This window comes from Schistocerca nitens, chromosome 8, assembly GCF_023898315.1.
Source record: "Schistocerca nitens isolate TAMUIC-IGC-003100 chromosome 8, iqSchNite1.1, whole genome shotgun sequence".
NCBI classification, from domain to species: Eukaryota; Metazoa; Arthropoda; class Insecta; order Orthoptera; family Acrididae; genus Schistocerca; species Schistocerca nitens.
In genome coordinates this window covers 351,864,275-351,892,224 of record NC_064621.1, presented here as the reverse complement: position 1 = coordinate 351,892,224, position 27,950 = coordinate 351,864,275, and the positions used below count along the sequence as shown (strand labels likewise).

At 38.5% G+C, this 27,950-nt stretch overlaps 1 protein-coding gene across 1 annotated transcript in view; it reads left to right on the top strand.

Moving 5' to 3' along the window:
- Positions 1 to 26,441, top strand: part of LOC126198587 (mRNA-capping enzyme) — a 98,281-nt gene extending 71,840 nt beyond the window's left edge. Inside the window, exons 9-13 of the mRNA XM_049935035.1 lie at positions 263 to 388; positions 5,027 to 5,212; positions 11,871 to 11,971; positions 16,556 to 16,746; positions 25,907 to 26,441. Coding sequence (XP_049790992.1) covers positions 263 to 388; positions 5,027 to 5,212; positions 11,871 to 11,971; positions 16,556 to 16,746; positions 25,907 to 26,031 — 729 coding nt within the window. The 3' untranslated portion in view covers positions 26,032 to 26,441. The remainder of the gene's footprint in view (positions 1 to 262; positions 389 to 5,026; positions 5,213 to 11,870; positions 11,972 to 16,555; positions 16,747 to 25,906) is intronic.
- Positions 26,442 to 27,950: the final 1,509 nt, after the last annotated feature.

The following is a 27,950-nucleotide window of genomic DNA, read 5'->3' as shown; positions in this document are numbered from 1 at the left end:
ATACGTCTTTATGTTTGAACTCAGAATATGTTCTAAGATTCTAAAACATTGGTGAAACATTTGCATGACTATATTATCCTGATAATTATTCAGTGATCTTTCCTTATTCCCACATGTTCACCATTTCAAAATAAGTTATGTTTAAAAACTGTTAAGTGATTCTTATTAGATACATACCTGAAAGAGGCAAAAATAGAGTAATACTGAATTATAGTTTCCTTAATATATCTTTCAAATAATTGTCTCTTGTAATTTGTTGCAGGAAATGGTTATAGATAAGGTGAATGGAAAGGACATCCCAAGATATCTTGCATATGATATAATTAAATTTGAGGGCAATGACATTGCATCACGGCCTTTTTATCCTGATCGGTTAACATGTATTGATGTAAGTACAAACTTATTCATTTTTAGAGTAATGATAAGGAAAACATTTATCTCTCATTTAAAAATCTGCTGTGCATCTGTTACAATAATACCACTATATTCAGTTCATTAATACTCTGTGACAGAACTGTTTCTCATTGAGTGTAGCCACTCATGTGTACTTTATACTATTGCAGTAAAATAACAATGGAGTGGCTGGATTGCTATTCATCTTTACTGTAAGTTGCTCTTCAGTGATTCACAACCATTTTGCTCAAGAATGTTTTCTAGTATTTCTGCTCACTTTCCATTGAGTTGTTTTCTTACCCTTTAGAAAGCTGCAAAGAACCTAGTTGCTCCATCAACTATCTATTTACCTGACATGTGTCTCTCCCACCTGTATTTTGTTTTCTTTATTGTCATAATTATGTGCAGTCCTTCACTTCACTTCACTTCACTTCACTTCACTTCACTTCATTCTATTCCCTGATCCATTTTTGTTTGCTTCCTCCCTCTTCCAGTGTTTCACAACATATGTCTCTTCATTTATGGCTGAACAGGCTTAAGTTTTTAAACTGTGTTTCCATTAAAAGTTCATGTTTCAACTGTCAGAAGTCAGAATTGTTAATATTGTCGCAGGCTCTGATGCATTTAGTGTGGTGTAGTGGTTAGTGTGTCTGGCTGGAATACTGCAGGCCGCCAGTTCAAAATCACTACCGACCATTGTTTGTTATTTAGTATTCATCATTTATCATTCCTGGAAGGATCTTGAAATATCTTTGTTTGTAATCTGGTGTATTTGGCGTTTGTAACAGCAATATGGAATATTCTGTTTATACAGAGAGCAGCACTCTCTGTCCAGGAGTCCATTGTTATTCTGTGTGTACATTGGTGACAGTAATAAACATTCTTTCAGTACTAAGTGCTAAACTTCGTGGACAATCCTGCCTTCGGATTTGGACTTGATTGTGGTTTGGATGTGACAATGTACACTGATCATAAACTTTCTGTTTAAGACATGTGATAATCTTTGATTTGAAAACTTGTTTACAAAAATCACTTAAGGCTATTTTTTTCTCCTTGTTGTTTGTTTTGTTGCTAATCATTTGATGATTTTATTACAGAATCACATTAAATGAAATAGGTTTATGAATCCTCAATGACTTTCAAAGATTTACACTTGCACAAGCAGATTCCTACATCCAGTCAATTAGTAGGACACATGGTGGACTTGTAATGAAAGAGAATTATATTCTTGAAAAACTGAACATGAGTTTGCTGCAAGTTGTTGTACAGTATTTTTCATTCTTTGTGTTGTCACTGTGCAGTTGTTTTGTATGTTATCAAAATGTGTGACATTCTGCCAGTGTATTTTCATCACTTTCTGCCAATTAAATTTTTATGTTCTAAAATGTATGTAAAATGATAAATTCTTTGCTACACTGGCTCATATGAATTTTATATCCTTTGTTCTGACTCAGAGTATGCCAAGTATACTAGTCTACTTGGCACCAAAGTGCCATGGTTTGAGGCAGAATTTGTTCTATCAGCTGCTAACATTTAGGAACAGTCCAAATATTATAAATGTAATTTTCTGAGAACATGGTGTCCACTATTCTCTATCACCTTTCGAGAGGCTCGGTTTCATAGGAGTGCCGTCAACGTTATGTAATACCTTTTGAGAGAGTGACAAATATAATTTTCTTGTGATCATCTTTGTTTAAGTTAGTCTGCCATCAACTATAGTACAATCCAGAGATGAGAAACTCTCTTCATGTGATGCCAATGTTTTCAGGGTGAATATGTATAAGATCCACTAGTGAACCCAGCAATGCTTTGCAATTGTCAAATATATACGGGAATTAGGAGAAAATATAAAAATGCAGTAAATGAAGCAGGCAAAAAGGAATACAAACGTCTCAAAAATGAGACCGACAGGAAGTGCAAAATGGCTAAGCAGGGATGGCTAGAGGACAAATGTAAGGATGTAGAAGCTTGTCTCACTAGGGGTAAGATAGATATTGCCTACAGGAAAATTAAAGAGACCTTTGGAGAGAAGAGAACCACTTGTATGAATATCAAGAGCTCAGATGGCAACCCAGTTCTAAGCAAAGAAGGGAAGGCAGAAAGGTGGAAAGAGTATATAGAGGGTTTATACAAGGGCGATGTACTTGAAGACAATATTATGGAAATGGAAGATGATGTAGATGAAGATGAAATGGGAGATAAGATACTGCGTGAAGAGTTTGACAGAGCACTGAAAGACCTGAGTCGAAACAAGGCCCCGGGAGTAGACAACATTCCATTAGAACTACTGATGGCCTTGGGAGAGCCAGTCATGACAAAACTCTACCATCTGGTGAGCAAGATGTATGAGACAGGCGAAATACCCACAGACTTCAACAAGAATATAATAATTCCAATACCAAAGAAAGCAGGTGTTGACAGATGTGAAAATTACCGAACTATCAGTTTAATAAATCACAGCTGCAAAATACTAACGTGAATTCTTTACAGACGGATGGAAAAACTGGTAGAAGCCAACCATGGGGAAGATCAGTTTGGATTCCGTAGAAATGTTGGAACACGTGAGGCAATACTAACCTTACGACTTATCTTAGAAGAAAGATTAAGAAAAGGCAAACCTACGTTTCTAGCATTTGTAGACTTAGAGAAAGCTTTTGACAACGTTAACTGGAATACTCTCTTTCAAATTCTGAAGTTGACAGGGGTAAAATACAGGGAGCGAAAGGTTTTTACAGTTTGTACAGAAACCAGATGGCAGTTATAAGAGTCGAGGGGCATGAAAGGGAAGCAGTGGTTGGGAAAGGAGTGAGACAGGGTTGTAGTCTCTCCCCGATATTATTCAATCTGTATATTGAGCAAGCAGTAAAGGAAACAAAAGAAAAATTCGGAGTAGGTATTAAAATTCATGGAGAAGAAGTAAAAACTTTGAGGTTCGCCGATGACATTGTAATTCTGTCAGAGACAGCAAAGGACGTGGAAGAGCAGTTGAACGGAATGGACAGTGTCTTGAAAGGAGGATATAAGATGAACATCAACAAAAGCAAAACGAGGATAATGGAATGTAGTCAAATTAAATTGGGTGATGCTGAGGGGATTAGATTAGGAAATGAGACACTTAAAGTAGTAAAGGAGTTTTGCTATTTAGGGAGTAAAATAACTGATGATGGTCGAAGTAGAGAGGATATAAAATGTAGACTGGCAATGGCAAGGAAATCGTTTCTGAAGAAGAGAAATTTGTTAACATCGAGTATAGATTTAAGTGTCAGGAAGGCGTTTCTGAAAGTATTTGTATGGGGTGTAGCCATTTATGGAAGTGAAACATGGACGATAACCAGTTTGGACAAGAAGAGAATAGAAGCTTTCGAAATGTGGTGCTACAGAAGAATGCTGAAGATAAGGTGGGTAGATCACGTAACTAATGAGGAGGTATTGAATAGGTTGGGGAGAAGAGAAGTTTGTGGCACAACTTGACTATAAGAAGGATCGGTTGGTAGGACATGTTTTGAGGCATCAAGGGATCACAAATTTAGCACTGGAGGGCAGCGTGGAGGGTAAAAATCGTAGAGGGAGACCAAGAGATGAATACATTAAGCAGCTTCAGAAGGATGTAGGTTGCAGTAGGTACTGGGAGATGAAGAAGCTTGCACAGGATAGAGTAGCATGGATAGCTGCATCAGACCAGCCTCAGGACTGAAGACCACAACAACAACAACAACAACAACATACGGGAATTGGATATATGTGCTAATCCCCTTCTTCCTGATCTCCTTCTCTCCTGTGGTGAGCCTCCCATGACACGGCGTTGTAGGCGACTTTTCCAAACTCTACCCCTTTTCCTAAACCTCACCAGTACTTTTCATTCACTCTTCTTCCTTCCCCTTCAGTGCTTCTGCCAGAAAGAGCCTCTGGCTCCAGAAGCTTACAGACTTCAATATCTTTACATTTGCGTTCTCTTGCCACCACTTGGTGAGTAGATTTTTTTATCCATCCAGTTACATTGTATTTTCAAAAATTGATTATTTTCATTAATAAACATTTGGGACAGATACATAAGTACTGTTAAAAACTGAAATTTTATGATGCTTTATATCAGTAAAAGAGTTTGTAAATTTCATTTTGTTGGCCAAGGTATCTTCAAAATTCTTTAAGGTACCTCATCAAAGAAAGGGTATCGTGTTATATGTATTGAGGATCATCTTATAGTCAGGTAAAGACTGTAATACATGCCTTCTGTCTTGTCTTGTCCTGTTCTGCCTCCCTTTAGTTGGTATCATGAATAAATTCGTTGCCCAGTTCTTGGATATTCTCATTTCCTCCAATCCTTTTACTTTCATTTGCTGAATCTTTCTAGCTGAAGCTGTTGCCTTTGTTTGATGTGCGCACTAATTCACACATTTCTCTCTTTATAAAATAATTTATAAGTTAAAATAACTTATTTATGCACACACATGTGGGTAGAGTAAATCAACTGAAAACTGTGAGTCATGATGAATGATGCTGTGTCAGTGTTCTTCGTTCACTATTTATGGCTTTATTTTTGAACAAATGTTACACATTTGTAAGTTCTCCAATGTTTATGATTTCCTTTCAAAGTAATTCTGCTTCCATATTTTTTATTAACTAATTCTTTCAGGTGGAGATTGTGCAGCCTCGTAATAAAGCATTTGGTGAAGGTCGTTTGAACAAAGCTGCAGAGCCATTCAGTATTCGTTTGAAGCAATTTTGGGATGTTACACAAGCAAAAAGTTTATTAAGTGACAAATTCAGTAAGAACCTTGCACATGAACCAGATGGTCTCATTTTCCAACCTGCCAAAGAGGTAAGTCTTCCCTTGAGAAACTCAGAATGGAGAAAACACCTTTAAAAACTGCTATTATTTAAGAAGAAATTAACCTTTCAAAGGTTTTATCCGCTGAAAGTTTTTATGAAACCATGAGGCATTGATAGTAGTATTATGTTTCAAATCCACTGTTGTCAGCGACTGTTTTTAGAGCAGCTTCGAATCTATTAGATGCATATTCTTCCATAGATCATGTACAAAATGATATAAGAATTGTCGTCTTAAGGGCAAAGCCTGATAAGAAATTTTTTTTTAATTAAATATGCTCATTTGTATATGCACTGTAATAATACGAAAGTATTTTGTGAAATTCGAAGAGTAAATGCAGAAAAAAATTTAATTAGTTCAACAGAATGTATATAGGAGCACAGAAGTTGTGAAGAAAGAGTGTGTGAATCACATTGTGAAACAACTTGGGATGGGATTGAGAAATGTGGTGAAGGGAAGTTGGGCACAAAACATGGCTCTTGGTGGGAAAGAACATGGAAGTTTGAAGGAAGAAACAATTGTAAAGCTGACTCATTTTTATAGAAGAGCCGTTGTTCACAATGCTCCAGATAATACGACAGTGAAGAGGGCAATCTGTGCAACACTGCACCATTGCATGAGCACTGATGAGAAACCACAACAAATGAAGTGTCCAAAAAGTGAGAATTCGTGATATTTCTTTAATCATGCCCGTGCCAAAGGAGAAAAAGTAGAATCACATAAAACTCATATCCATACTGCTGTGAGACCATCTCTTGTTGTTAGAATGATATCTGTTTATCAGAGGCTGGCATCTGATAACAATTCTCTCCAGATTCACTACTGAAAGACTCAAAATCCAAATGAGTGTCTACATATTACAATCTGGTCAGAGTGGCCAAAATACGTATTTATATCCAAAAGAAAAGTAGAATTAGCAGTGACAGAAGCTGTTTCACATTTCAATCAAGGCTGCTATGTGACAGGAGCAACGAGAACAACAGAGACCACCCCACTGTGAGCAATATCAGGGTACGTACGACCGGGGACAACTGGGAGATCTGGGAAAATCCGGAATTTTTTCATCAGGGAGAAAACTGGGAAAAACCAGGGAGCTTTTTAGAATTCCGGGAATTTTTTTGTTTTTGTTTTCAGTTCAATTTTTGTGATTTTGACTGGTAAGAAACAATAGTCTAACAAAGGATATTACTGTATCCCTCTACTGCAGAATAATACTGCAGCAATAAAACATGAATGAGAGGGAAAAAAAGAAAATAAAACTTAAGTTGCAAAGGAAATGCGCCGTATACAACAACAAAACACAGTGCTCATACAAGAATCTGCCAACAGCAAAATGTGTCTAAGGCTTTAGGCAGACTATGCAATGCTTCACAACAATAAATTGCCTCCAATGAGTGTGACGTCACAACTGTTAACATTGAGGCCCACGAGAAAGGCAGGCTGTGGCACTTAACAACACAAGGGTAGGCCTGAGGTCGCTCGCTCAGCTCAGCAGACAAACTACATTTCTAAGCCTGTTAATTCATAACTGAATGTTATGTACTAATGAGAATTGCATCTTCTACTGAAGTCTGCTGTTATGGAGTCTTACTGACTACTACTACTACTACTACTACTACTACTACTACTACAAAATACACCACTTTGCAGTATGCTGTAAGTTAAGATCTATGCTCGACATATATGCTATAATGCCTTGTTTATAGCATTTGGTCTCTTCAACTTAACAGTCCTCATTTCATAGAAGTGGGGCCTCATGGAACTGATGATCATTTTGGTGTGGTTTTGATTTCATTTTTGCCAGTACAGACATAACAAATTATTAGTAGGCCTATGGACTTACGATTGGTGTAGGACTAATAAACATTAAGATAACAAAATAGCAGATTCCAGTAAAAGAAGCAAGTCTCTTTTGCATGTAAATATCCACTTACGAGTTAAGAAGTGTAGAAATGTAGTTTGTCTGCTGAGCTGAACGAACGAGCGAGCAAGCTCAGGGCTACCTTCACGACAATTGTGCCATGGTCTGTCTACCTCTTAAGTCTTGTGTTTACATTACATTTGTTTAAGCAGTTGCGAGCGGACTCACATGCATGCGCAGTTGAGTTGTGCATGTGTAGTACATTCTCCCGCTTCTGGCTATGGAAGTGTGGCTGTTAACTGTATAAGCAGTAGAAGGAAGCAGCAAGATGCTACCCAGAAAAATAGTACTGCCGTGCGCAAGGTGCCAGATTCACAGGGAGCAAACTGGGGTGTCTGCCCAGGATGGAAATTCATGTTCTTGAAGAAGAAAACCTCATTTCTCAAAGCACCTAGTATCCAGGGCATGTTGGTCTATCAATTATTCATATGATTTTCAAATGCATCCCTGTTGGTTTTTGAACATTTTTGAACCATGTTCCAAGTTTATTTCTGAATGAATCATAAGTAGATTTTTGAATGCGTGCATAGTGTACATCATACCTCTGCCAGGAGAATCCCAGTCAAATCTAGGAATAAACTTTCCTGCAGACAGAAGGGGATGGGACTATACGAATGAGCAGAATAAAGTCAATTGGTTGAGTGCCAGATACTGTTTATGTCCTTGCCTGGGTTTGCGAATGATCAGCATTGTTATAATTACTAGCAAAATCCATAGATTCAGACTACCAAAATGGAAATAAATGACTAATAGGAATAACAGGTAAGAAAGATTACGTCTTATCTTCTTGGTGGATCCAAGAAAATGAAATTCTGGCAGAATGAGGAAGGAGAAGAAGCAGGGACATCACACAAATTATGGAAGAATATGACGATTCCAAATTTATATAAAAGTTTCATACTACTACTTTTCGATCTCGTGCTTGAGAAGCTGGAGCATATGAATTAAATGTGAAGCTATTTCATAACATAAAGCTTTTTGCTTGTAGTAGGCCCGATAGGCATTTGATATTGGTACTTTGTGAATTATATTCTGTCATGTTATAAAAATAACCATTTGTGCCAAAACAGTGTCATTTATTTGGTGTGTGTTAAAGTTGCTACAATATTAGACAGGCCTATTTCGTTTTATCTAGCAGACGCTGACAAAATACACATAATGAGATCGAGAAACCACACCAGTCTTGGGTACTATTTGTATTAACAGCTTTTTCAGTATTAGACAACGACATTTCCTTTTTCATGTAGCAAAACATTTGATGAACTTTGATGAAAGCATGCCATGTAAAGCTGTAGCAAGATTAGAGAGAAAAAATGCTAGGACAAGGATTGAGAGATATGTACTGTCTTGCTTGTCTCTTGTCTTCAATGGTTTTATGTACCCTACATTTAATTTTACGTCATGCAAAAAAGCAGGTTATTAGCTAATAGGCAATAAAGAGTGTAAATCTTCTCAAGAGGTCTTGTTCTCCTGGTTACAGATAATCCCTTCCAATATTAATTGCGAGGAAAAAAAAAAAGAATGGTTGGATGTCAAATTGCCCGACTGGGAGCAAAGATGATGCAACTTCCCAAACGAAAGCGTTGGTACATTGATAGACACACAAACAAACACAAACACACACACAAAATTCGAGCTTTCGCAACCTAAGGTTGCTTCATCAGGAAAGAGGGAGGGAGAGGGAAAGAGGAAAGGATGTGGGTTTTAAGGGAGAGGGTAAGGAGTCATTCTCATCCCGGGAGCGGAAAGACTTACCTTAGGGGGAAAAAAGGACAGGTATACACTGGCACACACACACACATATCCATCCACACATATACAGACACAAGCAGACATTTGTAAAGGCAAAGAGTTTGGGCAGAGATGTCAGTCAAGGTGGAAGTACAGAGGCAAAGATGTTGTTGAATGACAGGTGAGGTATGAGCGGCAGCAACTTGAAATTAGCGGAGGTTGAGGCCTGGTGGGTAACGGGAAGACAGGATATACTGAAGGGCATGTTCCCATCTCTGGAGTTCTGGTAGGTTGGTGTTAGTGGGAAGTATCCAGATAACCCGGATGGTGTAACACTGTGCCAAGATGTGCTGGCCGTGCACCAAGGCATGTTTAGCCACAGGGTGATCCTCATTACCAATAAACACTGTCTGCCTGTGTCCATTCATGCGAATGGACAGTTTGTTGCTGGTCATTCCCACATAGAAAGCTTCACAGTGTAGGCAGGTCAGAGGGAAACACTCCACGTGGGAAAAATATATCTAAAAACAAAGATGATGCAACTTACCAAACGAAAGCGTTGGTACGTTGACAGACACAGAAACAAACACACACACACACACACAAAATTCGAGCTTTCGCAACCTAAGGTTGTGTCTGTAAATGTGTGTGTGTGTGTGTGTGTGTGTGTGTGTGTGTGTGTGTGTGTGTGTGCGAGAGAGAGAGAGAGAGAGAGAGAGAGAGAGAGAGAGAGAGAGAGAGAGGCGTTGGATTTGTACAGTACAGTGCAGCGAGCCGGGATGAGGCGAGGTGAGATGTCAGCGGTGCCCGGTCATGCTCGGTTATCCGCGTGTCCGGAATCCGGACAACAGACATGGGGCGAGTACGTGACCGAGCCGAGTCGTGTGGGGCCGGACACGAGAGGCTCGGTCCCCCCGTCAACAGGCGATCTGTGACCGGTCAAACATTGAGCGTTGCAGCACTCTAGTAGCTATTGCTGTCATCGGCTGGCAAGATCACGTGACATGAGCTATGACTGGCTTACAAAACCACATCTCCATCTCGATTTCAATACTTCAAAAAATGAGATGCAATGTTTGGTGGAATTCGAATTTATACTTTCGTAATAGAGAAATATGAAGCGTACATGTTGCTGCACATCAAAGATCTTTCCAAAACGTGCTTTTCTTTTCCCCTGAGTTTCATTTTCTAAAGTGCCAGGAAATTCTACACCGGTGTATAAAACTATTACCATTCAAAGGATTGATAAGTTTTACAGTTCTGAGGAAAAGGATAATGTCACTTAACACAGTAAAAGTGTACTTTCACCCAGGAGAAAGTGTATTTTTAACTGGGACATCCGCAAACTTTTTTTCTTCTCTGCCTATACACCCCGAGTTCAGACGTCTATAAATTGAAGTGTAATGATTGCCCGTGCTATTACATCACTCAAACAGGCAGAGCTGTGAAGATAAGATATAAAAATCATTTATTGTGGGAGAAAGGAGTGAATGTTCATAATTCTACATTTGCCGAACCCTTACTGATTGATTGCTAAGCATATCCCAAAAAATCTGGAAGACACAATTATTTTGAACAGAGAAGTGAAAGGGCGAAAGATGTATCTGTGGGAAGAACTAGAGATCTTTAAACATCTACAGCTCAGGGACAGAAATTTACTAAATGACCAGCTGCATCTTGCTTGCAGACAATTTGTGGAGGTTTCAAACCTATACTGTACATAAAATCTTCATGCGGTTGCCAATAACCTATGCATAATTTCGACAAGTATGTTTCCATATTTGTAGATAGTGCTGTTACATTGTCTTTAGGTTACATGTATTTCTGAAGAAGATGGGTTTACACCCATTGAAATCGTGGCCAAAGGTTGAATAAAACAACCTTTTGTTGCAACTGGTTGGATGCTTTGGGGTCATTTACTTAGTTTAATTCGTGTTTTGATTTCCTTGTTGCTACTATTTCGGAAACATTCTTAACAGTTTCTGGATGCCCATCTTATTGCATGGACAGGGGACTTCAGCTGATGATATACCGGGTGATCAAAAAGTCAGTATAAATTTGAAAACTGAATAAATCACGGAATAATGTAGATAGAGAGGTAAAAATTGACACACGTGCTTGGAATGACATGGGGTTTTATTAGAACCAAAAAAATACAAACGTTCAAAAAATGTCCGACAGATGGCGCTTCATCTGATCAGAATAGCAATAATTAGCATAAAAAAGTAAGACAAAACAAAGATGATGTTCTTTACAGGAAATGCTCAATATGTCCACCATCATTCCTCAACAATAGCTGTAGTCGAGGAATAATGTTGTGTTCAGCACTGTAAAGCATGTCCGGAGTTATGGTGAGGCACTGGCGGCGGATGTTGTCTTTCAGCATCCCTAGAAATGTCGGTCGACCACGATACACTTGCGACTTCAGGTAACCCCAAAGCCAATAATCGCACGGACGGAGGTCTGGGGACCTGGGAGGCCAAGCATCAAGAAAGTGGCGGCTGAGCACATGATCATCACCAAACGACACACGCAAGAGATCTTTCACGCGTCTAGCAATATGGGGTGTTTTTTTTTTATTCTAATAAAACCCCATATCATTCCAAGCATGTGTGTCAATTGTTACCTCTCTATCTACATTATTCCATGGTTTATTCAGTTTTCAAATTTATACTGACTTTTTGATCACCTGGTATATGAGGAAAAGTACCACCACAGTTTTATCTTGAGAATGTCTTTATTCTATCACATGACTAGTTTTGGCAGCAGTGATGGGGCCTGAGAATAGCAGTAATGTGTTGCTGAAACTAGTTGTATGATAGAATAAAAACATTCTGAAGTTACAGATGTGTTGGAACCATTTCTCATATATTGTCAACAGTTCTCATTATCCTTACTTCTGTTGTGGAACACTGGTACTTCGTATAGTTTTATTGACTTTGCATATGGGTATCGTCAGGTGATCTATTAATTTCATTTGCTTTTTCCCCTCCCTAGCCATATGTTGCTGGACGATGCATGGAAGTTTTAAAGTGGAAGCCACTGAGTCATAATTCTGTTGACTTCAAGTTGAAGATATTAACAGAAAGTGGTGCAGGGTAAGTATTACCTTTTAGTGTCATAAACCTTCATTTTCCTTTTGTCTTAAATTAATCACAAAATAAGTTTAGGAATTTTGTTCAAGAATCGTAAGCTCATTTAAATTCTTGTACATCATGAATCCCATTATAAGTCAAGAAATACAATAGCAAAGAGAGGAACTGTACCTATGTGCTGCAGAAACAAATCGTCATCATGACTGCCAGTCTGCTTCTACTGAACAGTCATTCAAAAAGAAACACGCAGTATCTTTAATTTCTAGTTCCATTATTTGAAAAACTGAGACTTTGTTTGAAGAGAAGGGATGGGATGAGATTTGTGTGTACTGCAGGAGAGGATCAGGAGAGGTGAAATATGAGATTCTGATGTAGAAATAAATTAATAATGACATCAACTTGCAGTATCCTGCCAGTAATGAGGGGTTCATAATTGGGATATTGAAGATAAAACAAAGTCAAATGAATGGCTCAAATGAAAGGCTGCAGATGGGTATAAAAGATAAAGGATGCCAGAAAAAAGATACAGTATTAGAAAGAATAGAGGGTAATATTCCCTGATGAAAAAGAAAACAAATTTAATTGGCAAGAAGATAAGTGGGCAGGCAGAGTGAGAAAATAACTATACAGTAGTGGTGAAGAATGAAATCCATAGCAGGGATTCTAAAAATCAAAGGCAAAGAAACGAGGTTAAAAGTTGAAGCCAAGTTGAAAGCGCAAGAAAAGCGTGTTTTGTAGAGATAGTCCATTCTCTGGAGTTGAAAGCCACTGGTGTTGGGAGAGGAATCCAAGATACCTAAATGGTGAAACAAATCATTAAGAGCCTTATTCCATAGTTTTCAGATATGAATCCAGGACAGCAGTATCTATTCTTGCAATATTTTGACTGATAAACGTACAGCCATCTTCAGGGGAAATCTTTGAAGATAACCATATAGCCATCTGCAGGGCGAGTTGGTGACTTAATTAAAACCACTTAACATGATGATGTACTGCGGAGTGGATGTACATTTCCTCCACAGTATATCATTATGTCAAGTGGTTTTAATTAAGTCACCAACTTGCCTTCAGGATGGCAGTACAGTTGTAAGCCATAATATCAGAATAAGAAGAAGCAAAAGAAGAAGAAATACTACTGTTCCAAATGTGCACCTCAAAGATGATGCAATGTTCTATCTTCCAGAAAAACTTATACAGTTCAGAACTTTCTGTTGGCTTCTCAGCAACAAGGTACTGAGTATTGCTATTGTAGGCAATTTGTCTCTGACAATTCATTTTGACCGGTAGCATAGTAGCACATATGCTAGTATAGAATGCCATTCCAAACTAGCAAGGCTTTTTATAAATCACATACATGGTGTTACAGATCACTCCTTTCACAACATATATGCCTTGCCACTTTTAGGACTAGAGATTAAACAATATTTGCAGCTGGAATTTCAGTGAGGTGACTTTTGGGAGTAATGCAGATCAATAGGGAACACAGTGCCTGCATTGTCCACCTGGAATCCTCCTTGCCAGTTATGATGATTAATGAAATCATCAGTTTGGCCAGAGTCATGTTGGCTGGCTACCGGTCACAGTAGAAATAATATGCAGAAGTGCTGCTTGCTGCGATATTGACACATCATATCCAGGTATTTGGTCCGTTTATTCTGTGTCTCGGTATTGGAGTGATGGCTTATGTGTTTCTCATAACACTCAGGTCTTGACTTATTGACAATGTTGTGGGAGAAATGTGACCTGTATAAACTGCTACTCAGGTTGGAGGCCAACAGTGACACTACTGTTCTGATTCAAAAACGTTCTGATGTTGACATTGAGATACCCAGAAGCCAATCTTTGTCTTAACATACCACCTCTCATGGGAGGTCTTCATGAAATGCACTCTGAGTAGGAAAATATAGTTTTCTCACCTGTTGATCATAATGTCTGTTATTAAACACATTGTCTTCAAAACCTGTTGTGTGGATGAACCAGCTTCAAATGATGTAGCTAATTGGAGCACTTTGCTGAGATAAAGATCAGTTGAACTGAGTGCTTTTGAATGCAATTCTTTATCGAGGGGCAAAGATAAAAATATGTCCAGAACGAGCAATTCAGCAAAGGGTACGTTCCACTTTTAACATGTGAAAATAAATTGTCAGGGCCGGCCGGGGTGGCTGAGCGGTTCTAGGCGCTACAGTCTGGAACCATGCGACCGCTACGGTCGCAGGTTCGAATCCTGCCTCGGGCATGGATGTGTGTGATGTCCTTAGGTTAGTTGGGTTTAAGTAGTTCTAATTTCTAGGGGACTGATGACCTCGGAAGTTAAGTCCTATAGTGCTCAGAACCATTTGAACCATTTTTTAAATTGTCAGGTTAGACCATATTGAATTGTAGGCTAAGATGCATGCAATTGACCATATTACTTGCCATAATGATTAAATTTTAGCCTCCTGGCTACTATATTAGTTTGCTGGCTGTAGTGCTTAGCCAGCAAATTGCAGATTACTGAAATTACAAGCTACTAGAATCTACTTCCGGACATAATTCCTGTGCTGGTTCATATAATTTTCTTGGCAGGAAAGGAACAAAGCCACTGTTGCTGCTTGATTTGAAATGTAACAAAAATAATTTGCCCTTGGTTCTTCATTTTCCTTTAAACTAGGAAAGGAAGTCAGCTTTGATAGGGTTGCCTACAACTGCTGCTGTAGCTACTTTTTCCAGAGATCCATAAATTGTGGATTCATGTCTGTGAAACACTTGGGGCACCACTGAATAAGTCTATTGTTGCCAACTTAGGTGTTGCCTCCAGTACCCTACTGTTGATGTAACATTGTTTATAGAATCTATTTGTTGATCCAGTGAAGTTGTAACAACTTTGCACTTAATTCTCAAAAGGATATATATTCACAAAGCAATATTTGTTCTGAACTGAAAACTGAGTAACAAACCACAGACACCTAAAGCCATTGATGCATGAGCCAAAGTAATGATCCTAATCAAGTCCTTAGGAAAACGTGGTAATGTACTGTTTCTTGTATGGCACTTGATGGTAGGCTTTGTAGACTAATACCAAGTGAAAGGTTGCTATGTGGCCCCAGCATTTCTACAGTGCTGACAAAATTCTGCAACCATATCACTGCCTTACAGAACTGCTCATAACATAGCATAGTGCTACTTCTGCTTTGCATTAGATTTTCCCTGATCTGCTATCAGGGTCAATATACAGTGCTTCTAAAGGAAGCTCTCTTTAAAAGGAAGAAACAGGGTTGGTATGCATTGATACTGTAGGCAGCTCCCTTTACAACTGAATAAATGCAAGGTGTTGCCCATAAAAAAGAAAAGGATCCTGATAGGGTTGAATTATAAGGATCAGTGGTAAACATGTTGAAACTGTCAAATCCTTACTTATCTAGGAATAATGTTGTGGAGCAGTTTGAATTATGGTAAACACATGAAATCAGTAGTCATGAAAGTGAGTGGAATACTCTGCTTTGTTAGAAGAATTCTGGGTGAGTATTGTATATCCGTAAAGGAAACCGCATATTAGATATGAGTGCTCTCCAGCATTTCGAGTCCTTATCAAATAGGTGAGACAGCAGAAACACACTGCTGGCACATTAATAGTTCATTCCAGCTCATGTAAAAGTGTAACATAGATGCTAAGGTAATTTAAGTGGGATGCTTAGAAAGAAAGTCTGCTGTTCTTGTAAAACCCTATTGGGCAGATTTAGGGAACTAGTACTAAAGGAAGAGTATGTCTTTTACGAACAGTGAGAATATGATGAGAGAAATTATAGTGAGTTCAGAGCATATAGGTAGTCATTCTTCCCCCATTCCATACATAAATGGAAAGGGGGAAAGTCACTAATATTGATACAAAGTACACACTGCTGTTCACTGTACAGTAGTTTGCAGAGTATACACTCCAAAAATGAAACTTGAATTTCTTGGTCACTTGTTTTTGACTGCTTATCAGCTTGCTCTGAATATGTTTTAGACTTTTAAGCAAATTTTGCAGCCTACTGCTTGTGAAAATTAGATGTACATTAGACAGAGAAATATTTTCTATGTTTTCCTTAGAAACCAGAGAAAGCTATAACAAAAGATTGTAACTGATGATCTGTGGTGGAGGTTTTAAAGTTTACAACAGTAAACTGTATATGTGCATTCAATTATCTGTAGTTATTTAATATCATTACCATTTTCTGCCAAGCAACAGCAGAAAATTCCATTAATGTTAAAATTATTTACTTCCCAATGTAATAATGCAGTTGGTTTTTTCAATTTTCACATTAAAAATACAAAGTTTTAATGGCTCAGCAAAAAAGTTTAAGTTCGCATATAATTTAGTTGAAGGGTAAACAACAATTAGGGAACAATAGATCGCTACTCATTGAATCACAGACAGACACAAAGGAAAAGACTGCTAAAACAATAAAGCTTCTGAACAAAGTGCTTCTTTTGCAGTAGAAATAAAAACACACACACACACACACACACGGCAACTTTCTCAGGATGCTAGAAATGGACTGCCAAGGGTCAAATTGTGAAGAAAGTGTAGGCCCAAATATACTTTTGTAAATTTGTTACCTTTTTCAGAATACTACCTCGAAAAGTTGGTCAGCTTTTCGTAAGTGGTCTTGATCGGCCATTTGCAGCAATTAAGATCAACAAAACTCTAAAGGAATTTGATAACAAAATAATAGAATGCCGATTTCAAGATAACCAGTGGGTCTTCATGAGAGAGAGGACTGATAAGTCATTCCCCAACAGTTTTGATACAGCAAAAGGTAAGTTCATTCAGTCTAAAGAACTAATGAGTTTTTGAAAATATAACACTGAATTGCATGGGTTTTATCTTTACCATTATGATTGTTTTTGCCAGTAAAATAATAATCTCACAACAGTAATAATGCTAGTGTTGTATGATTATAATCAGCTTCATTTGTTACGGTGTTTTGGTATTTCAGCTAGCCTTATATCAGTTGTAACAAGGTTCAGTTGAAAAATGGCATTTGAGGTGCCCTGCAATTTTAGTAGTGCCACAGGTAGTGTGCGCCATCTATAGAGCTGTTGAAACAGATGGCTTCCCTGTACACTCACATTATATAGTGTATTGTGTAGGATTCTAGGACGATATAGCAGACTGTTCTATAGACAACTGTTATATTTTGTAAGACTTTTCTCTGAAAATAATATTGACTGGTTTTACATCTCACACAGCTCAATTGAAATATCTTTCCAGTTGACATTAATGAAGGTTCATGCGTAAATTTTGTGTTGCTTATGGATGTCAGGATATCAGTTCTACAGCTAGTACTAATTAATTAATTAATATATATTATGACACCACATTTCAAAAACTTCTTTTCTTTTCAGAATGAGAAGGTAGGAGATGAGGTACTGGCGGAAGTAAAGCTGTGAGGACGGCCCGTGAGTCGTGCTTGGGTAGCTCAGTTGGTAGAGCACTTGCCGCAAAAGGCAAAGGTCCCGAGTTTGAGTCTCGGTCCGGCACATAGTTTTAATCTGCCAGGAAGTTTCACACCTTCTTTTCTTTTGTTGTGTAAACTTTTTATTGTTCATTTTTCGCTTTCGTAATAGGTTACACTTCAGGCAAATACCTTAAAAAAAAAAGACGTGCTAAGATTTAAATTTATATTCAGTGTTGACAGGTTTCTCTTTCTCTGAAATGATTTTCTTGCTATTGCCAGCCAGAATTTTATATCCTCTCTACTTTGGTCATGGTCAGTTATCTTGCTCCCCAATTAGCAAAACCCATCTACTAGTTTTAATGACTCATTTCCTTATCTGATTCCCTCAGCTCAGCTGTTTTCATTACACCCGTTTTATAACTATACAAATCAATTGCTTTTCTAAGTCCTTTTCAATCCTTGACAGAATTACAATGCAATTGTCAAACATCAAAGTTTTTATTTCTTCCTGAACTTTAATTGCCTATCAAAATTTCTCTTTGCTTTCTGTCACAACTTGCTCAGTTTACAGAGCGAATAACATTCGGGCTAGACTGTAAGCCTGTCTCAGTCCTTTAACTAATGCTTCCATTTCATGTCTATCAACTCTTATAGCTGTGATCTGGTTTCTGTACATGTGGATGACATCTGGCTCCGTGTATTTTATCACTGCTACCTTCAGAATTTTAAAGTGTATATTCCAATGAACATTGTCAAAAGCTTTCCTTAGGTCTATGAATGCTACAAATGCAGACTTGCCTTTATTTATCCTGTCTTTTAAGGTAAGTTATAGGGACAGTATTGTCTTGTGTTTTTGTGCATTTCTCCAGAAGTCAAACTGATTTCCTCTAAACAATTCATGTCAGTATTTTGTAACTATGACTTATTAGTAAATTGATGGCTTGTTAGTATTCACATCTGTCAGCACCTCCCTTCTTTGAAATTGGGATTATTACAGTTTCCTAAAGTGTGCGGATATTTCACTTGTCACATATATCTTTCATACCAGGTAAAACAAGTTTATCATGGCTGGCTGTCTTAAGGCTCTCAGTAACTTTGATGGAATGACATCCACTACAGGTGTCTTGTTTCAACTTGAGTCTTCAGTTCCCTGTCAAACTCTTCTTGTAAGATATATCCCATCTAATGTTTGTCTTCCTGATCTACAATGTTATCCACAAAGCTGTTTCTCCTCATATAACCCTTTTGCTTTTCGTTCTGCCTTCCCTTCTTTGCTTAGCACTGGCTTGTCATCAGAGCTTTTGATGTTTATACAGCTGCTTCTTTTTAATTTTCATATAGGTACCATATGTATTTCCCATAATACTACAATAATGGAAATTTCTGGAGGGAGCAATACATAAAACAAAGGAAAGGCAACCACACCCCTATAGCGGAGTGACTTGTTTTGGAGTCTGTGTGGTTGTGTGCGTGAATGGTAAAAGATGTATTGATGGTAAAAGTGCGAATGCTCTGAAAGTTGGTATGAATCTTGTTGTCTGTTATGTGTTTCTGTGCTCCACTCATCAATCCTTTGTAGGTGAGTGGTTGCTTTTCCCTTATTTTAAATATTTTCCCGTAGTATTGCATGTTTCTACAGCTTTGTGTTTCTTCTAGAGCCCTACCTGCTTCGACATTTTCAACTTTTTGTCAGTCTAATTTTTGAGATTTCTATGTTTCCTTTTGCTTCCTTTATTTGCTGTATTTTTATATTGTAAATTCAATTCAATTCAGTATCTCAAACAAAGGGAATTCTGGAATAATAATGCAGAGTGGAATAACAATAACAATTCGAGTTAGGGTAGATTGCTATGCACTACTTGAACAAGGTATCAGATGTCAGACACGTTTAAAAAGTAGACTGTAGGATATCTGAGGGTGATGACACTCTTCCATATTCCTAAAAAACTTCGACACCACCTCCCCCGTTAGATTCGTCTGGCCCCCCTTCAGCCTAACAATCCACCTTTCCCGATGTTGGCTTCCACCTTATGAGTGGTTCCATCAATACTTCTGGCCACATCAAGCCTACCAACTACCAACATTACCACCATTTTTGCAACTACCGCCCATTCCATACCAAAATTCCCTTCCATATAGCCAAGCCACCCATGGTTGTCGCATCTGCAGTGATGAGCAGTCCTCTCTCTCTAAATATGCCTTCATAGACTGGAATTACTCAGCCCATTTTGTCCAGAAATGTTCTCCCCATTGGGGTTTCAACTACCAATCATTATGCCATGAAATGAGGAATATCCTCCCCATCCTTCCCACATTCGTATGCCACAGCCCTCCCAACCTCCACAAATATCCTTTTGTATCCCTATTCCACCCCACTTCCAACCTCTTGTCCTGTTGCGCATATACCTGCAAAGCAACTACTTGGAAGACCTGTCACGTACATCTTCTCGCTTCCACCTACTACAGTCCTTTCACAGGCATTTCGTACACTATCAAAGACAGAGCCACCTTCAAAAACAAGTACCTAGTTTACCACTTTAACAATCACCCTTGTGCAGCATCCTATGTCGGCATGACCATTGACAAGCTGTCTGTTCGCTTGAACAGTCAAGGTCAGACTGTGTTCGGGAGACACCTGGACCACCCAATTGCCAAACATGCCATGCAACACAATGTGGTTGAGACCAGTGACTGCTTCACATATCATGCCATCTGTATTTTTTCCACCATCACCACCAACTTTTCTGAGTTGTGCAAGTGGGAAGTCTCCAAGCTACATATCCTTTCCCTCTCTCTACTTCTCTCTTCTCCCATTTTTCCCCTTCAGCACTGCTCTCCTGGTGCTGCACCTAGCAGCATACCATCCTGTCCTGGCCATATCTCTGCACACTGCCACAGGCACAACTGCAGCATAGTTTCCTACCATTCTGCAGTTTCCTCAGTTTTAATTTGCTGTCCATAATGAATAAATTATTGCCAGAGTCTACATCTGCCCCCGGAAATGTTTTGCAGTTAAAAATCTCTGCCTTACCATTATGTAACTGTATAAAAAAGCAAATTTCAGTCAAGAAAACTAGTAAAGTATGAAACAGAACTGCTGGTTATTATTTACCTTCAGGAGCTGAAGTATGTAGTGCTGTCAAGAGAAACATATAGAAGTCATGACACTATCATAGATTTAGGGGATGTTAGTTCCTTCCTTGGAGTCAAGAGAGGGACAGGTCGGATGTTAGTTCCTTCCACGGAGTCAAGAGAGGGACAGGTCGGGGGAAATTCAAAAGGAAGAGCAGGTCACTCAGACCCCAAAATGAGAGGAACAAGGATAGAACCTTTACCATGTTGGCTAACATTATATGGCCAGAAAGTCAGCCATCCAAACTGTTGCACCTGCAACTACTTAAAAGGCGGGTGCCCTTATTAAGGAACAAAATGTTATGTTGCCTTTCCGCAGATACCCCTCCATTAGATTGCCCTGGCAGTTTGGCTATCTGTATCATTGAGACAGGAAAGTAGTCCACCTTGGCATAATCCGGGTTTGGTGGGTGGAAGGCAGGAGGGTATTCTCGCCTTATGCTGCCTAAATTTAATCAAGTAAATTAGAAAAAAGCTGCTGTTTTTAAGGAAAAAAGTACAATCTGCTGCCTCCTCATAGTTGCATCTCCTTTTTGTAGCTTAATATTTACTTAATTAATTTGTTATCTTTTGAAGAAAGTAGTTACCCAGATCTGCAAATAATGAGTCTTGGTTTATAATACATTACTACTTGTCATGCAGCTAATAGAACTTAGCAATCCTTGAATCTCATTGATACCATCAAAGATCAGATCACAATGTACCCCACAAAATTTTACAACTTATCGCATATGCCTCTCTGATACCTGGGATCTGTATTCTGAAATTGAGCTGATTAGAATGGTATCAAATTACATTTTTGCCATACTTTGGTGAGGCAGTTATAATTGTGATGCCGGGTTCTTTAAGTCCTATCTGTCATCTTTTATTAACAGATCAAAGATTAAGCTGAAACTCATTCTGAGTCTTCAATCTCTTTGCTCTGTTTTTATAAAATGTGATAAACAATTATATGCTTCTCTTTATATAAACATATTTTCCATCATTATGGCATCCTCCACGAGGACATTGATTTATTTCCTCTTGAAATATAGTGGTAAAAATTGTATAATGGAATATGTGGATAGTAGGTTATTGCTACCATTTATGCTTTCCCCCCATCCCGGCCACAGATCTACAATACACACATCAAAAAAAGTTTTGCGTCACCTCAGTTCCGAGAGTTCCAGAACCTGTACAGAAACTTGGAATAGGGATCAACATAAACATCATTTCCACCCTTTTTATTGCTCATGGAAACCACACATTGCATGTTGTACCACCATACAGCGAGACCTTCAGAGGTGGTGGCCCAGATTGCTGTACACACTGGTACCTCTAATACCCAGTAGCACATCCTCTTGCATTGATGCATGCCTGTATTCGTCGTGGCGTACTATCCACATATTCATCAAGGATTTGTTGGTCCAGACTGTCCCACTCCCCAACAGTGATTCGGCGTAGATCCCTCAGAGTGGTTGGTGGGTCACATCGTCCGTAAACAGCCCTTTTCAATCTATCCCAGGCATGTTTGATAGGTTTCATGTCTGGAGAATATGCTGGCCTCTCTAGTTGAGTGATGTCATTATTCTGAAGGAAGTCATTCACAAGATGTGCACGATGGGGGCGTGAATTGTCGTCCATGAAGACGAATGCCTCATCAGTATGCTGCCAATATGGTTGCACTATCAGTCATAGAATGGCATTCACATATCGTACAGCCGCTACTGCACTGTCCATGACCATCAGCGGCATATGTCGGGTACCACATAATGCCACCCCAAAACAGCAGGGAACCTCCACCTTGCTGCACTCACTGGACAGTGTGTCTAAGGCGTTCAGCCTGACTGGGATGCCTCCAAACACGTCTCAGACGATTGTCTGGTTGAAGGCATACGTGGGACTCATAGGTGAAGAGAACATGATGCCAATCCTGAACAGTCCATTCGGCATGTTTTTGGGCCCATCTGTAATGCACTGTGTGGTGTCGTGATTGCAAAGATGGACCTTGCCATGAATGTCAGGAGTGAAGTTGTGCAACATGCAGCCTATTGTGCACAGTTTGAGTCGTAACACGATGTCCTGCGGCTGGACGAAAAGAATTATTCAACATGGTGGCATTGCTGTCAGGGTTCCTGTGAGCCATAATCCGTAGGCAGCGGTCATCCACTGCAGTAGTAGCCCTAGGGCAGCCTGAGCAAGGCATGTCATTGACAGTTCCTGTCTCTCTGTATCTCCTCCATGTCCAAACAACATTGCTTTGGTTCACTCTGAGACGCCTGGACACTTCCCTTGTTGAGAGCCCTTCCTGGTATGAAGTAACAATACTGACAAGATCGAACTGCAGTATTGATCATCTAGGCATGGTTGAACTACAGACAACATGAGCCGTGTACCTCCTTCCTGGTGGAATGACTGGAACTGATCGGCTGTCGGACCCCCTCCATCTAATAGGCGCTGCTCATGCATGGTTATTTACATATTTGGGCAGGTTTAGTGACATCTTTGAATAGTCAAAGGGACTGTGTCTATGATGTGATATCCACAGTCAATGTCTTTCTTCAGGAGTTTTGGGAACTGGGGTGATGCAAAACTTTTTTTGATGTGTGTAAATACAGCAACCCATCCATGCTACAAATAAGCTGGGATAAAATTATATGTAAATTGTAACTCCATAAAAATGTATGTTGAGCCAAGAAAACCTTATCATATGTCAACTTTGACAAATTGAATTTGCTAAGAGCTCAGTAATATGGTTTTCAGGTTTCCTGATATTTGACAGCACAATTTCCAGGTTACCGTACTGCACTTTGCATTATAATGCCACTGGTGACAGTTTGTTTTGTCATTGATGAGATTTTTCTGTGTGTAATTACTTTCTTGTACTGTTAACAACTGATACTGGGTGTTGGTGTGCTTTAGGACGTGGAGATCACTTTCTATCCAATTAACTTGGTGATCAGGTACTCAGTTGCCCACTTCCAGTGGTCTCATTTCATTCCCACATAGTTTTTATCAGTTCACAACATCGAAAAAGAACTGATCACAAAAGTGTTCCCGAATATTTCTGCAAATTACAGAAACCTTGTTCGGTCTACGAACAAGCCATTTTGGAAGCAAAAAATAAGAGCATAGGCAATGTGAACATAAAAATTCAAAATCAGGTCTCTGGCTAATTGCATTCATTTAATTCAATCGATTCTATTACCAATCCAGATGAAGTCATCAGTTATCCAATCGAATTCCTTAATTCATTGGATTTGCCTGGAATTCCACGGAACAGTTTGCAGCTGTGGGTCGGCTCAGTGAAAACCGTGCTACACAATGTGATTGAAGCAATGATAACGATAGGAAAGTTCAAAGATGAAGTTGTTCTTCTGATTTCAAGAATACTACTGATTTCAACTGACTTGCTGTTTCAGTTTAAGCATGTCCAATTTCCAATTTGCCTTGCATTCACAATGATGATTTATAAGTTGCAAGGCTAATCATTGACAGTGTGTATGAAATAAATCTTAAATTGGCATGTTTTTCCCATGGGCAGTTGTATGTGACATGCACAAGGGTCATTGAACCACTGGCACTGTTCATTTTCTCTCCGAATGGAAAGACAAAAAAATATTGTTCATCACCAAGCATTGCGATGGCCACATTAAAAACACAAACAAATTATTGTCAAAACAATGAATTCCAATTTATTTCATTTCAATAAATTTGTGCTCGTACTGAAATTGTTTTGTTTCAATTCACACAAATTCGAGGAAAGATTCGGTTGAATGAATACCTTCTTAGTCGACCCACTGTGCACAGCCTAAACCACTTGATGTATAGACGTATTATAAAGTAAACACTTTCTGTTGAATCGTCTGTGAGAAAGAACACCCTAAGCTGTGCTGTGAAAATATGCAGTTTTGTTTTCCTTTTCACAGTCATTTTTCACAGAAAACAGGAATGTTGTGTTTATGGCTAACTTTATAATCCTACTTGTTTGTAGATTAAAACCATGTGAAATACTGTCATTTAAGCTACTATCCTCACAGATCTAGCAGCTGGAGAGGTCTCTCTCGCATACCTCATGTGCTAATGGTTCCAACCGATTTACGCATTCATTTTGACTTCTGTTCCCAATCAAGGTTACATTTGCAATAACAGTAAATAAGATCAGAGAAAGGAGGGAGGAGGAGAGGGATAGAGAAGGAGGAAGAAAATGGATTTAAAGAAGGGAAAGGAGGATATGGACAGAGAGATGAGGGAGCAGGGGATGGATATAGAGGCTGTGGGCCACGAGATGAACATGAAGCAGAAGATGGACAGAGGGAGGGAAGAGGAGAGGGGTAGAGGCAGGAGAGCAGAAGGAGATTAGGACATATATCCAATTCCTATACATCATATTTAGCAATTGTGAAGCATTGCCAGGTTTGTTAGTATAAACGTAAAATGGATTTCTGAATGTTACTTTTTTTCCTCGTCTTTGTTATGATGTTTCTCACTCTATGGGTTACTTTGTTGTTAAATGACAGTGTGAGCCATGTTTTCATGTTTTGTGGGTTTCCTCTTCTTGTGTGTTTTGTGTGCTGTTGTTTTCTGTTGTACGAGTATAATAATTAAAGTCATGTAGCGCATTGACCACATTGTGTGTGTGCTGTGTCTGATGAGTGTTTGTTAAAGTTCAGTTTGTATATTGAGTCTGATTTGTAATCATTTTTGCTGCAATTGTTTATGACCTGGCCTTGTGTGTAGCTGTATATCTGAAACTTGCCTGTTTCTATATTGTGGGCTAATTAGATCTCTTGTGGAAGACTTTGCTAGTTTTCTCTATTTGCAGAATTGACATTTCTTGTCTTATGTTATCTGACCACGGCTGTTTACACAAATATCAACACAGGCCACATGAAATACATTTTTTTATTACTTCTATTTTATCCTAACTCGCATACACATTTTTCCAGCCAAACTTTCTGTCTTCATTATGTCACTCCATGTCATTTAATTGCATCCTTAATTCTCTTTTTAATGGTTCTTTTGTTATAACTCTCCATGTTCCCATATTATGTGTTTAACGTTAATTAGTGTGTATGACACTTCAGCTACACAATGTGAGTGGTTTCATTTAGTACATCCATTATTTGTATTTCACAAAAAACAAATTGGATTCTTATACTGAACTGTTACGTAAGCAGTTTATTCACAGAGAGAATTCTAATGCTGCAAGGTTAGGTCATTCATTATATGCACGTATTTTATCATTTATGGATCTCTTTATAAATTCTTTGGTCTCAAAAATTAATTGAAACTATATATTAATAAAAATAGATATTTTTGTATCTCTGTTTATTAGTTAAGTTATTGTTAAGAACAAAATCTGTATGCTAATTTACACAGCGATTAAAACAAATTGTCATTTCAGCTGTGTGCAACAGTATACGTGATCCAGTTACAAGTGAAAAGCTTCTGGACTTCATTGAACATCATCGATTTGGTGTCAATGATCAGGATTTGATGCCACCACCCAGCAAAGTGATGAGGAGATGAGGAATAAAGAAAGAAAAATATAAATAAATTATTGTATTTTTCTATGAAATACATCTGTTCAGCTAGTAAGCTGGAGATGTTCAAGAGCACTTGTTACTGTATCAGTAAGTGCAGTATTTCAGATGCAGCAATAGCCTTGTGCTGCTGTAGATCTAACTGATTGTTTAAAAAATAAATGATGAATTTTTTCATAAAACTTGTTCTAACTAATTATTATGGGTCTTAAATATTTGCATATCCAAGTGTAATTGACAAACAGTCTAATACTGGATGTGAATGAGGAAAAATCAAATATTTCGGTGTCACAAGCTTTGGATTAAATCATAATTCAGTGAATCAAATGAAAGGAGATAATTATGAGAGTAATACAATGCTTAAATAAAACAAAAAGTGGTATGCAGTGTTTTGAATTCTGCATTACAACTTTATTTAACCTAGCTGGTACACTGTCTAAATATAAATCATGGAAGCAAAAACATTGATCATGCAGAAGCAGAAGTGCTCTCTCTCTCTCTCTCTCTCTCTCTCACACACACACACACACACACACACAGCTCCAAGTATTTTCTGAAACGTATGTATGTAGTGATTCTCACCTTCAGCAGCTTATAACTTGTTTAAAATCATCATCCATTTAACTGAGTCTTCATTCAGGGGGAAACAAGGCAAAGTAATTCGAAGGATGATCAGAACTACAGAGAAAGTTATTAGTAAATATTTTTGATCAATATGTTCGACAGTTTCCCAAATGGAAATATCAACTATTAGGTCTTAATCCTAGATATGGCTTCACATTCTTTGTTTGGAAACCACTCACCGAGCGGGCGGCAGGAGAACACACACATATAAAGATTAAGGAAATTTGCAAACTTTTTGAGCTAGTGATTCCTTGTGCCAGAAGGGTTGGAGGGGAAGGAAGAGGGATGAATAAAAGGGGCTGGTTAGATTTAGGAAAAGGGAAAAGTTTGGAAAAGTCACCCAGAACCCTGGGCCAGGGGAGACTCACCAGATGTGATGGGAAGGAAACACTGATTGTCGGGGATAGCATTGGACAAAATTTGAAAACCATACAAGATTCACCAGTCATTATGTTACCCTTTGGAAGATAAACAATAAGAAACAATTTGGCTTGGTTCACATTGAGGTGATACAGTATGTGATAAGATTCATTGCAAGACAGAGATTACTGACAAAACATAGTGTAGTTAATAGGAGTGGAAAGCTAGAGGCAGGGGTGATCAGTCTTTCCTTCTCATCCCATCCAGTAAGTCGCCCCTGACCAATGGTTCTGGGCAACTTTTCCAAACTCTCCCAATTCCCAAAACCTCATCAGTCCTGTTTTTTTGTCCATCTTCCTTCCCGTTAAACCCTTCTCCCAGGAGGAGCCACTGGCTCCGAAAGTTTGCAGATTTAAATACCTTTATGTGTGTGTTCTCCTGCTGCTGCTTGGTGAATATGTTTTTTTACCTTTTCAGTTACACTATGTTATCAGTGAAAGTGGTATCCATAAAGTTCTCACATTTTTTATCACAGTTTCCTAGTAGGTCTATGTTTTTCCAGGAAGTAAATTCCATCCCTGAATTGTGATTATTAGAGACAAGATTACATGCATCATAAAAAGCTTAAAATATGCATGAAAAATGCTTAAAAATGTATGAAAAGTGTCAAAATATGCAAGATCAAATAATTGAAGAACATGGTGGTTACTGCATGCATTATGTCAGAAAAAATTGGTACATTTAGAACACTGGTATCATTTTCTGAATACTTTCTGGTAGAGGTTAGGAAGGTGGCCTTTCTGGGATTATTTTCTAAAAATTTGCAAAATGGGGATGCATACCATGTTGCAAGAATTGTTCCTTCTTTGCTATTGTTGTCGGTAACAAGCAGATGTGACATGAGTGAGTTGCTGCGAAACC